We start from the raw sequence: 14,155 nt of genomic DNA on the forward strand, positions 1-14,155 counted from the left end.
AGTGTGACTTTGTAGAAGATAAAGGTACTACCAATGCTATTTACATCTTACGGTCATCAGTAGAAAGAGCATTGGAAGTATAAAAGATCATACATTTATGCTTTATAGACTTTGAGAAAGCATTCGATAGGGTAAAGCACAATGAAATGATAAAAATGTTACAGGAACTGGACATAGATGTAAGGGATTTATCAATAACTGGGAATCAAACAGCTGCTGTAAGAATGGGTGGTGAACTAAGTGATTACATAGTAGTAGGCATCCTTCAGTCTGCATAGACTATGGATGACGCCCTTTAAAGTTTCAGTTGAGGACTTCATTTACAGCATCTATTGTGACTATGAAGACCCACATGAGAATGACAGTCCTTGTTGCATCTCTTGCAGATGTAGTGGATGTCTGGCAAGTCCTTATTGTGCTTTCTGTGCTCTCACTTCTCCTCTGCTAGCTGTCTGATCTTCATCTCACCCTTCTGAAGGCCCTTGTGTAACCCCTGCCTCCACCTGCTGCGGTCGTCTGCTAGTTTTTCCCAGTTGTCCAGCTCGATGTCTACCTCTCTGAGGTCTCTCTTGCAGACATCTTTGTAGCGCAACTGGGGGCATCCGGGAGGTCTTTTGCCAGAGGCTAGCTCACCATACAGGATATCTTTTGGAATCCTTCCATCATTCATCCTGTGGACGTGGCCAAGCCAGTGGAGCCGACGCTTCCTGAGGAAAATAAAAAAGTGGGGGTTAGACAGTGTTGTGGTTTTTTGCCAGAGCTTTTTAATTTGTATAGTGAAAGGATTATGCAAAAAAATAGAGGATCTTCCTGAGTTAAATATTGGTGGATTCAACTTAAATAATCTTCAATATGCTGATGATATAGTTTTAATTGCAGAAAATGAAAGGGATCTTCAAGTATTAGTCAATGTAGTTAATAGGGAAAGTGAGCTGAAGGGACTTAAATTAAACCTTGCAAAAATGGAATCAATGGTAATAACTAAAAGCAAAGTTATGCCAAGGTGCGACATAAGTGTGAACGGGATAGTTATACATCAGGTGACTAAATTTAAATACTTGGGGTGTTATATCACATCAGATGGTAGGTGTACAATGGAAGTTAAATGCAGAATTCCACAAGTGAAGTCTGCATTCCAGAGAATGAGGAGTATCCTCACTAACAAGTCATTATCATTAGAAGTTAGTAAAAGAGTTTTACCGTGTTATATTGAGCCAATATTATTACATGGGTCTGAAACGTGGACAATCAGCAAGCAAGTTGAAAAGTCCATTGAAGCCACAGAAATGTGGTTTTATAGGAGGATGGTGCATATTCCATGCACAGCTAAGACAACTAATGAGTCCATTTTGATTGAAGCATGGTGTAGGAGATCGTTGCTAGTGAGAACAAGGAAAAGACAAGCAAAATTTATAGGACGTATAATGAAGAAATTAGGACTTGAACACCTAGTAATGATGAGGAAATTAGATGGTAAGTGGGTTGGGGTAGTCAGCGAGAGAAATTATGTGATAATGTTACTTCCTGATTACAGTGCGGAAGCACTGTAATAATGCTAGAAAGCACTCAGAATAGATGGGGTGGAGGGCCATGATTGCCTACGCCAGTTGGCATGGCACTTGAAGAAGAGAAGTAGTTGCTGACATTATTTTTGTTAAATGTGAGATCATTGTCAATGTAATAACCACCTTTTTACATTTTTAAATGGGTATTTTCTAAGACTACTGAGCCTAAGTAATGAAAAATTAGCTCATGAGTGTCAGTGCGAGCAGAATCGTGGGCAACAACCCCACTGATCCCGCACCAGCATACCGTTCGGATCCCCACGGGGCCCTGGACGAGGGTAGAGAGGAGACGGCAGAGGACCGACGGCAGGCGGAGGCCACTCCGCTGCTCTGCAGGCTAACCCCACCCACCTCCAGCAGGGGGTTTAGAGAATTACGCACTGACTTTGCGCTGTAGTAGACGGGGGAGGCTGGAGGGGTGCCCACTTCCCTGGCGGGCAGGAGGCTAATTCGCTCGAAGGAGGAAAGGGTGAGACGAGAAGAGGGAGATTGAATAAACCACAACCGCTTTTATTAACAAAAACACCAACATGCAAACAAGCAAAATAACATATAAAATAAACCCATGCAACAATTCATTATAACATTAGAAGAAATATTAGCAATAACTTTAACTGAACCTTATTATCTCTATAGGAGTATATTGTTTAAACACTTACACTAACCAATAACAGGGAATCCATGTAGGGAGTCTATGTGGGGTTTTCTTATTGAACAGAAAGGTAAAATGGTTAAAGAGAGCCTTAAGACTTTAAAGAGTTGAGATAAATTTTTTCCTCCGAGCAAGGGGAGGCAGAATGGCCTTTTCCCTTTAGACGCTGGGTGGTTAGCCGAGCCACCCTATTGGAGACCTTAAGGTCCAGCCTGTCAAGGTCTCTTCCAAGCTGGGTTAACAAATGTGGGACTTCCCAGTGGGGTTTGGAGGACGAAAATAGACAAAGGGAATCAGAACTTGGGAAACGAAGAAGGGGAAATTGAGAGGTTAGGCCTCTACAATTAACATTTAACCACTTAAACCCTGACTATGGGGCTTATTAACCAAATGCGCAACTGGAGCGAACAATTTCAGCTCCGGGGTTAAAGCGATACGTAGCCCTTATTTGGCCCTGTAGGACCACGGCCTGAGCTACAGTTTTTCTAAGTCCCCTCAGGATTTGAATTATCTGAAAGAGTTTTAGATACCGGTGACAGTACCCCAAGCTATACCCAGGGCTCGTAGGGATATTACGTGTCCAGTAGCAATGGTCCAGTCAGGTTTTATGGTCGTGTCCGGTGGTCCAATCAGGTGCGGTGGTCATGTCCGGTTGTCCAATCAGGTGCGGTGATGTCGCGGAACAGTGAGAGCGATGGTGTTGCTCGGGGAAGGCAAGATGGCGGCCTCTGGGTTAAGCAGCCGAGTGCGCAGTACCTGCCAAGGCAGGCCAGTTCGACGCTCGGCTGCCGCTCCACAGAGGCTTCCCTGCCGCCGGGAAGCAGGCCCTGGGTTTGGCTTGTCAGGTACGCAGTACCTCACCACTAAGGCGAGGCCAGTTCGCCACCCGACTGCCTTGCCCTTTGCCTATTTATGACCCCAAAAGCTCTTTTAGGAAATAGGGGCTGGCACTAGGCCAGTCGGGAGCTCTTCGCAAAGCAGGAGTTCTTCACAAAGCAGGAGCTCTTCGCAAAGCAGGAGCTCTTCACCCGCAGCCAGACCCCAGAGACTGACTCCGAGGGCTGTGCTGCGCAGCCTTTTATTTAGTGTTCTTATGTTTAATTCATGATTCTATTTGAATATTTATGAGTTTGTCCCTGGTTTTCAATCAGGTCCTCCAGGTTATGGAAGTTTCTAGAGGGTTTTCGCCAATGTCCAATCAGAGGCCTAGGTCTGAAGCGTGTATGAGTTCAGGGTTACCAGGGAAACCAACTGACTCAGGGAGACCATTACAAGGGGCTGCTAAAGGCAGCCTATGGGGTTTTTGGTTTATACCTGTACCTGTAATGTTGTTAAATGGCCAGAGGCCTGTTTCCCCTGACCCATAGGGGCAATAATGCCTGAGGGATGGAAAAATCCCTGACAATGAAAATGGGAAGAAATAAGTTAAGTTTCAGCTTGATAATGTTTTCTGTTTAAGACTTTTTTATTGTTTCCTTGTTGAGCAGAGGATGGAGTGATATTATTAAGCATTTATCAGCATAAAGAAAACATTCAAAACTCTGTTTTTTTGGTTTTTGTGTTTTTAAAGAGGGAAATATATATCCTCAGGCATGGGGTCATAAATGCTGACTGAGAGAAGTAGGGAGAAAACTTTCCCAGTGAGCTGGGTATTCCAAATTCTATACACTATTTTCTTTCCCCTTACTTTGAAGAACTTGGTACCAGTTACTTTTAGGGCTTGCCTACACTACCACCCTCCTTCAATGGGAGGATGGTAAGTAGGGTGTTGGCAGTTTATTAATGAAGTGCTGTGCTGCATGTGCATACTATTCTCAGGCCTTATTTGCATATTCTCTTGGTTGCATTCCTGTCTCGAAAGGAGAATGTAGTGTAGACGCAGCCACAAAAGAAAAGACCAGGAATCTGTTTTTCCTTATGGCCGTGTCTAGATGCAGTCTAGCTGCCTGCAGCATGATGCAAATGAGGGCTTACAAAATTGCAAAATGGATGTTCATTTGCATATTGGCATGGCTTATTTGCATAGTCATGGCAGAAAACAAGCAGTGTAGACTTGGTTTTGCCAGCAAAAACCCCCTCTGTTGCCAGCCCTTTATCTCTGATTTTTTTTTGCAATTTCATGAGCCCTCATTTGCATCACACTGCCAGCAGCCAGACTGAACCTAGATGCCGCCTCTATGTTTTACTTCCAAGCTATTTTTATTCCAGTCTATCTCAAGAAGAGATTTTAGATTTTAACACAAAGAATGGCACAAAGGGACATAGATGGAAAACATTTTTTCTTTAAAGACTTTTAGTTTCAGTTTCCTATGACAGAGATGGCATACCTGCTTATATAAACAACAGAGTTCATGATGAAAAAGTCCCATGTCCTCCAAATAAATCATAAGGATTCTGTTTTTGCCCCTTACCATTTTTGACTTTTCACTTAACTTTCTTTTGTCATGTATCATCTTAGCTAAAACAACTCCAGTGAAGAAACAATGGCTATGGTTATACTAGAAAGTTTTGCGGAGAAAACCTGGGTTTTGACAAGAAAAATGGTGGAACCTCCACACACAAATGCATTTTGGCAACAGTTTGTTGACAGACTCAGAACTTTCACGAGCAGCATTCTCCATCTCCCCCATGAGGCATAATACTGCTGTTGACAGATTCTGTCAACAAAAAAAGCTGTGTGGATGCTTGGGGGAGGGGAAGGGGAGGTGGCTTCTCTTGACAGACAGGGCATCCAGAACAATGGGCAGCCAGGTGCCTGTTTGTTTGAGAGAGTGCCCAGTCAGTCTGGCCACTCTGTCGACAGAGTGGAGTGCACTTCCAATTGGCTTTATTCTGTGGCTACACTCTGTGGACAGAAATTTTGCTGGGAAATCTCTTTCAACGGTGAGTTCTGTTGAAAGATTGTTGTAGTGTAACCGTAGACAATGAGTTTAAAATATGAGGAAATTAAGTTGAATGAACTGATTTATAACTCCTGTAAAGAAACCCATGGGTGATTGCTGGATAATTGATTTTTCTTCAATATTAGGGCCTAAAGCCAAAGCATCTTGTGATTTTGACAGTTCTTTATACACTAAAGATTACCTACTTAATTTCTCCTTCCTAAACAAAGTAAACCAGGGCCACATTGTATACTATGTAAATTTCTCATTTCTCAGCACAGTCATCCACTATTGACACTTCTTTTAAAGTAAATTGTCACAAAAATACAAAGACATTTGTTGTATAACTTGTATAAACACAGTAAACTCTGGCACCTGAATTCCCTCCCTTTTAACTTATTCAGTAAATGCCCGATTGCACCTTGGAGATAGGTGCTTATTCACATAGGAATTGTCTACATTAGCCCCCTCCTTCGAAGAAGGCATGTAAATGAGCCCAATCAGAATAGCAATGAAGTGCTGCACTGCATATGCAGCACCTCATTAGCATAATTCCCACTGAACAAACTTCAAAATTTGCACACTGTGAATTATGCTAATGAGGTGCTGTATATTCTACAATTGAGCTCATTTACATGCACCCTTTGAAGGGGAGCTAATGTAGACAAGCTCATAGGGTCTCATGAATTGGTGCTCTGTTCCATTTGATGCTATAGATTGTATTGTGTCTCAAGGAACCACATTGCTTCCCAGAATTCAGATACGCACGTCAATGTACCTGACAGAATGAGCAAAAGGGGATGAATCACTTGATGATTAGGTGTTCTGTCTATTCCGTTTCTCTGAGGCACCTGACATTGGCCACTGTTGGAATTCAGGATACTGACTAGATGGACCTTGGGCTGACCTAGTACGGCTGTTCTTATGTTATTATATCACCTGTCTCAGCATAGCCTCACAGCTGTCTCTGCTCCAATCTTACACAAATCATGTCGTCCATACTTCTATATTAGTGTTATTCCCTAACTCCTAAAATGATACAATAGGGACCTCTGGGAATTAGCAGTTTATCCAGTAAGTTACACAGTGTGGCTTTTTCACAGCCATGCACCCTCCTGTAAGCTACGTTTTCATTACCACTGAGGCTCTGTTGCATGATCTTCACATGGAAGGTCCCCATGAGATTAGAGGAAGAGCTCTGCTAGTTCTAATCTGCACTGTGGTAAAATTTAGGCACTTTTGGTGTTTTGTGGTACTCGGCTCATTCTCCCCTAAAAGTATCAAGGGGACATGATATGTCCCTAATAGATTATCTTAACTTTATTCATTTTGTATTTACGGTATAAAGTTATCAACCAGAACTCTATTAAGCAATGTATGAATCATAAACTTTATAAAGGTAATGTGTCCTTTTTTGTTATTACAGATGTCCCGCTATCAGTATTCCTCAGAATCTCTACCACCACACCCCTCTCCTGCTTCCCTTACCTGTAATTTCTTACATCCATTTAAGAGCTGCATCCACATATCTGTATTCAACTCCCCACACACTCTACATTCCCCATTCACCCTATACACTCAGAAGTCCTGTCCAAGTTAATGCTGTTTCCTCATGATATTCTTCCTTTCATACAGCTCTTCTTTTTCAAATGCCACAGTCATCATAGCTGCATCCTACACTATTTTGCTGTAGCACAATCATAAATCCACTATCCAAACCCCATACATTCTCCCATTCTCCTTATCAGTTTCATAATGACCCTTCTTTCAAATCCTGGTATATTTCTACAATTGCTGGCACTGTTCTTCACACCCCAGAGGTGTGAGAATCACAGATATCTCCTTGGAGTTGTCCCCTGGTGTGCTGATTAAGCCACTGATATCCACTTCCCTGCTCTCTGGGCTCCCCACCCCACTATCCTGCTGGGCCAGAAGCTCTGGTCTTCCCCGGCAAGGGCACAGATATTGGGTAAGCACCTCCCTGAAGAGCAACACTAATCCTGAACCAATTTAGCTCTGGGAGGGCAAAGCTTTAATGGCTCAGCTCCCAGGAAATCAACCCCCCACCCAAAAAGGGTCTAAAACCCCAAACAAATCTGTCTGACTCTGTGTAAAATTTCTACAAAGAGCAAGTTCATAGGGTCTGCCCTTTTATCAAAGAAAGGGAACTATGCACAGTGGTTGCTCCCCACCAACAAAAAGTAACAATTATTTTCTTTGGATTTGAAAATAAATAAGCATATTTTTAAGTACCAAAGGTAGGGTTTAAGTATTGCAATTGAAAACAGTTAGATTAAAGTAAATTAAACAAAAAATTCCTGCTAATCTTAATCCACTAAATAAATTGTTACATGTAAATTCTTGATGTAAAAACTTCTTCTAGACATCTCTGTCATAAGCTAAGAAGCCTCCTAGCTTGGGCCCAGTCCTTCACCCTGTTCAGTCTTAGACATTTCCAGCAGGCATCTTAGGTGGTGAGAGGGGAGTTTCTGGGCCTCTGACAATGCTCCTATTGTTTGCCCATCTCATATCTCTTTTATCCAAAGTGGGAATTCTTTGTGCCCAGTTCACATTTTTTTTACCTTCAATGAAAAAGTATCAGATAGGATAAAGCATCAGAGGGTCTGCCGGGTCACATGTCTTTCTACAACCAACAACAGTTTGGGCTTGCAGAGCAAACAAGACTATTTTCAGGTTGTTGATTTGATCATTGAGCCATTCAGTTTCAGGAAAATCAGTGAAGGCTTTCATTAGCACATTGACAATTATAAGCAGACCCACAGTTCATGTTTCTAACTTCACACGCAAAAATAATACTTGCACAAAAACAGACGTACACATTCAGAGGATTATAACGTTAAAATTGACATGTTGCAGGAGGTATTTTGTCCAGAGTGTCTTTGAGTCATGCATATTTTTATTCATAAGCCAATTGCCCTACAGCAGTGGGAAGCCGGGCGTAATACTCACAACATGTACAGAAAAAAGGTATGCTTTCTATGACATATATCTATGTATTAAATCATACACTGAACTTCAGCTAGAACTCTGTATAAAAGCGGCATGTTGCAAGAGTCATATGCTATAAGATTTTCCATTTCTCAAGCACACAGCCCCTCTCTTCAAATTCCTCCTAAAAAGAGGCCCAATATATCTGCAGGAATTGTCTTTATTTATGATTTGGGATGTTCCAACTCATAAATTTAATTTAATGAATTCAGGAAACAACAAGAATCATAATTGAGACACATAAAATATGTGCATTGTCAAAGGTATATATGGATCTTCTACAACAAAGATTCTCAATCTTCACTGTGCCATGACCCTCTTCTGACAACAAAGGAGGAAACAAAGCCCACCCTTACCCCACCTAAGCCTCTCCCCCCTCCCAATTCCTCGCAGTGGCAGGAGCTTAAAACCAAATACCAAACCCCACTACCACAGGCAGAGAAGTCAGAGCTGCAGCAGGATGGAGACCTGTAACTGTGAGCCCCATCACGAAGGGTAGTGGGACATGGGCTTCAGATTCAGTCTCGAGCACTACCAAGTGTAACACCAGCTTCTGCGACACCAGTAAAACGGGGTCCTGACCCATATTGGGGTCCTGATCCAGAGTTTGATAACTGCTGTGTCTAGCATGTGGCAGGGAGGGCACTATCCAGCAGGAGAGTTCCCTTTCCTCCTCCTCAAAGCTAATTGGATTCTCTGAAAATGACAGATGGAAACACACCTGACAACCTCATTTTAACTTGAAGAATCTTCTGACCTCCAGTATATGTGATTCAGCATACCTCACATAGCAGAGTGTCAAGTGTTCTGATGTAAAAGTATGTATGTTGCTATGAATGTAAGAATGAGGTTTGGTCAGCTCCAAACCTGCCTAGGCTGATCATGAACCCAGTTGCTATTGCTGAACGATGTATTTAAAATCAATTTGGTAATCTCCGTCCAGTTCCCTTTAGCCAAGTAACAGCAAACAAGCTATTGGTGCTGACTGTAATGCTGTTGACAATCTCAGAAGGGAGGCTCAGGATTGAATGAACAAGTGAAGTGTCACTAGGGTTTGCCCTTCCAGGTCAGGGCTAAGACATGTTACTGATTGTTGTTACCTTGCTGATGTGCTGTTCTGTGGATAAATAGAACAGTTCAGCCTTCAGAACTGCCAATCCTGTCACCTTTCACAAGCCTTAAAAATACACACAGGCAAAACCTTTGGAAAGAGGCTGGAGATGACAGAAACATACAGAGTTGCTGTTCCCAATTGAGACACTTAGCTGTAATAGGTATCACAGAGCTCTGTGAAATGCTTTGGTTGGTTAATTATTACTAGAACAGATTAGAAAAAATATTTTCCACTTCAACAGCTATCTGGTTTTCACAGATGTTGGTGAGTACAGAAATGTGTGAAACTTGGCAGCCTTGCTTTGTCTTTGTTATACAGAGGGCTCCCCAGAGCACACAAGTCTTGCTAACCTCAAAAAGGACACAGAGGCAGCCTTCCACTCTAGGATAGATATACAAGCAGAAATTCTTTGAAAACAGAAACAGTATTTATTTCAAATAGGTAAGTCATTCCAGGAAATTTAGTTAATGAAGAACGAATGCATAAAACATAAAAAAACATAACAGAATTACATTCAGCAAAACAGCCCAACAAAATTTTTAAAAAAAACAAAAAACAAAAAAACACAGACTGTACAAAACATCTAACATACAAAAATACAATAGTCTTAATGCAATAAGCATGTAAAGATCCTGCATATACAAAGGCCTTTAGTTTTGATCCCACGGCCCCCAGCTGCAGCCCCTAAAAGCCCTTTTATTAACCTGGCCCTTCTTTCCCCGTATATACAGAGCTTGGAAACCCAAAGCCTCAAAGTGTGCCAGATCAATGTTAAGCCAGAGCCTGGTCCTGCCCATGGGCCATAAATTCCCCAATCCTGTTATGCATAGTTAACATACACAGACCATCTTAACTCACATCAACCTATCAGTCTAATCTAAAAGAAACTGCCTCCTCCCACTGTTAGTTTCCCCACCCTGAAGATTCTACTCATTCTTCTGAAGCCACAGTTAACACCACATCACCTTTCTTTTATTTGTTTTTAGAACAAATCTATCTATCTATGTTCTCCACAGCTATGGCAGGACTCCTGTTACACAATAACCATCTAATTTCCATATTATTTGTGTTACTAAAGTTGTTCTTATTGGAGGAATCATATGATTTTGATTTTCTTACTGTACTTGTTGCTATACCTTGCCATTTCTTCTTTAAGTTGCAGGTGGTAATTGCAAATGTCTCTGAATTTCTGTATACGCTTTGCCATTATTAGTCATGATGCCATTAGGCTGAGATACCACCTCTTCTTTTACTTTTAACTTCTGAGCCCACTTCCTATCCTTATAGATACCTACAATTCCATTAACTTTCCACAAAGGTATTTCATGTGATCTTCTAGCACAGGGGTCAGCAACCCCCACCACAGGTGCTAAGAGTGGCACGTGAGATGATTTCCATTGGCACGCAAGGTGGGAGCTCAGTCCCACCTCTCCTCCCCCATGCAGCCTGGAGCTTGCTTAAAGCCCTGCCACCTCTGGATTAACAAAACACCAGCTACTGCTACTAACCACCCCCTAAATGATAAAGCTCTGCACCTTAATTTGTTTACTAAAGAAGCTGTTGTAAATAGGACTATTAGTGACTTTAAAATGTATCACCTGCACTCAGACAATACAAGGAAGTCAAAAGGTCAAACTTCAGCACTCCGCATTGGAAAAGTTGTTGACCCCTGTTCTACCATAACAATTCTTTTACACAAATGTCACTGAGGTTTATGTTTATTCTTTTCCTTTTCTCTACAAATGGGAAGGAAGGTGGTGAATTTAGTGTTTCTAATCTTTTCTGTTAAATCACAATTGTAGAGGTGATAAACCTTGTCATAATAACACCAAATATAAATTAGTATTGATTTCTTCAGCTTTTGTTAGTAATCTTTTTCACTATTTTAACACTTCTTTCAACTGACTATTAGATTTTGGCTAGTCTGGATTTGATATAACATATTTGAAATCATATGCTTTGGGAATTTTTTTAAACTTCTTAGCCTTGAAAGTAAAATTGAGATCCATTATTCGTCACTACTATATTGGAAATATCATACCTTGCAGAAATTGATTTAATTTTACTAATGATTGTTTAGCGCATTTTCTAGTATAGATATTTCAAGAAAAGTGACAATAACCAATACCTATATCATATGCATGCCCTTTATATTCAAGTAAATCTCAGAAGCTGGGAGTGGATGACAGTGAATGGATTACCCAGTGATTGCCAATTCTCTTCACTTTCTATAAAGTAGCTGACATTGACAATTGTCAAAAGACAGAATACTTGGCTAGATGGACCATTGGTATGACACAGTATAGCTGTTAATATGTTTTTAAAACTACTTTGGACTACTTTGAATGCACATCACAGGTTATGACATTTCCGTATTTTTAACACTTCATATTCTTTTTTATAGTTCTCTGTATTTGGATTCATTTGTGGCAAAATCAGAGTCACTTTTGTGCTATGCTTTTACATATTTCTATACCTAAATATCCCTCATGAATGCATTTCAACACCTCTACTGTTCAGCCTAAAGCAATTACTAGTCTATTACCTCATTTTTGTCAGGGATAAAGGGCTGTTCACAAGGGGGGGTTGGGTGACAGAACCCCATTTTCCTATTTTGTTACAGAAAGAAGGGTTCTTTCAAAAACGGGGTTTGTTTTTGAAGGAACTCCATCTCCATGGCTGTTTTTGTTTCAAAAGCAGTCTCTTTCAGAAGCAAGATTGCACGAGAATATGCAAATAAGTCCTGAGATATGTAAATCTGCATGTAATCATGTATGTAAATCTGTAAATCATTTGCATTTCTGATCTCACTCATTTGCATTCCTCTTTCGAAAGGGGAATGTAGCGTAGACACAGCCAGAGAATGATTCCTATTATTATTAGACTTCCATGTTTGCCCACTTGCACATGTGGTGCAAATACTCACAAATTCCAGGCAATCACAATTGATGGAAAATACCCACAAAAAATAGCAGTCCTCTCTCCTGTCTTGAGGGCCACAGCAACGAAGACAAACACATACTAGCAGGTTTTAGAAACAACATGGTTTGCTTAGACCTACACTTCCTTTGCACGTTTTTTTCAGAGTTACAGGAAATAGATTTGAGTACATACAATAAGTTTACAAAGAGCACCTTTCAGGCAACACGCAGGAGAAAAGGGTTTTTTCAGCACTAAAATTAAAAAAAAATAACCACACTGAAAAATAAGGAAGTTGCAGAGAGCTACCCCAGGTTTTGGTTAAATTCTAGCTTAACAGCATGTATAAAGCTGTGACTAAAATATTCATACTCCGTCAAAGGCCCTAAAAGTGCAATAGACTCATGAGCTTATTAATTTTTACTAATGATGCAGAAGGTGAAATAAAATTTAAGAAATGAATAATAATGCAGGATCTCAGACTGTAGAATCAATACATCAGAACACTAGAGCTAAGCGTCTTTAAAAAGCCCCTGTTCCAGTTCAGTAGAGCTTACCTTCTGAATTATATATGTATTGACCTAATTACATAAATATTGACTTTGCTTTATATTAAACCTTTTTCAGTCTCAGTGTAATTACAACGTCAATATGTGTTGTATGTAATAGTATTGAATTTAGACTTGTTAATTTTGACTGATAGTGGCATGCCACAAGTTATTGTACAGGATAAGACAGTTAACTCAGAAGTATGCACGCAAAATAAAAAGCAAATGACAATGCTGTTATAGCTCAGTGTGACTCTTCTGCTTCTGATTATTGAACCAGGTATTGGAGCTGTAATGGATGAGTGCAATAGCCTTGTTTTATATGCAGGCAGGGTGGAAGAAAACTTCTTATATATGTTCCCACGTTCAAAAATTTTTGCCCATAGGTGAATAAGAGTCTGCTCTTTTTACTATTATGTCTTAGAAAGTGATTTCTGTTCTGAGGTTTATTTTTCTCTTTGCTAACATGGAGGTCCTAAAACCCACCACCTTGCTTTCATTTAAATTCTGGATTCATACATCTGGAAGTTGTAATCAAATTATTTCCATCTTCTTCCAAATTTAAGCTGAAAGTAGTTGACTCCTGGGCCTCACACACTGTTCACTTCAGCCTGTGAATATTTGCTTATTTATATTTCAACTACAACTGCTCTGTCCCATACTGGTAAATCTGTGAATTACTTTCAAAGATAAACTGCCATGGAGTGTGACATGTGTTTCTAGATGCAATTACAAACAGTTTTGAATTTGGCAGTAACATAAAGAAATAGAAACCAAACTGTGACAGTCTGTGTGCTCTGTATATTTAAATTTGTCCTAGCTGCATCATGTTGCCAGTAGTAGGAAAGCATGCATCATCTTGCATTTTCTTATTTGTCTCAGCAGGGATGCCAGACAAGACAAACCTCAGTGACGTAAAGCAAATCCATCAAACAGACGGTGGCAGCACTTTAGACACAACTGGAGCAGGATGTACAGGAATGGCAGCCTATATGACATTTACACTGATTAGTGTGGTAACATTACTTCTCAGTCTTTGGTAAACGTGCAACTCTGTCTTGCTATATGCATCTCATTGTGGTCTGTTTTGTCTCCCACACGAGCCTGGAATAAGAGACAGATTGTAGCAATATTTATGCTAGCCAGATCCTAGATCAGGACACTGAAAAAATAGTTTCCTTGTGTAATATATTTCTTAGGGTTATTTTTTAACACCTGTATAGCTAAGGAAAATCATATTTCTTTTTGAATATTATATGTTACAGACATAGTGACAGTATGTTGAACTTGCTGAATTCTGAGGTATTTTTAAAAAGGAGAGACTTGTTTCAACTTCTCAGCATTGTTGTACTTGAAAATACAGTCTTCTTTCTCTTTACAGAAAAATGCCTCCAGTAAGACATGAAACCTAGAATTTGCACATCTCATGAGTAAATGCATAAAACTTTTAAGCCCAAGCTACTTTC

At 40.4% G+C, this 14,155-nt stretch overlaps 1 protein-coding gene across 1 annotated transcript in view; it reads left to right on the forward strand.

The window, feature by feature from the left end:
* GPC5 (glypican 5) overlaps positions 1 to 13,732 on the forward strand; it is a 1,026,336-nt gene extending 1,012,604 nt beyond the window's left edge. Inside the window, exon 8 of the mRNA XM_074983055.1 lies at positions 13,575 to 13,732. Within this exon, the coding sequence (XP_074839156.1) occupies positions 13,575 to 13,732 (158 nt within the window). The remainder of the gene's footprint in view (positions 1 to 13,574) is intronic.
* Positions 13,733 to 14,155: the final 423 nt, after the last annotated feature.

Source organism: Carettochelys insculpta, chromosome 1 (assembly GCF_033958435.1).
Source record: "Carettochelys insculpta isolate YL-2023 chromosome 1, ASM3395843v1, whole genome shotgun sequence".
In the NCBI taxonomy this organism is placed as follows: domain Eukaryota; kingdom Metazoa; phylum Chordata; order Testudines; family Carettochelyidae; genus Carettochelys; species Carettochelys insculpta.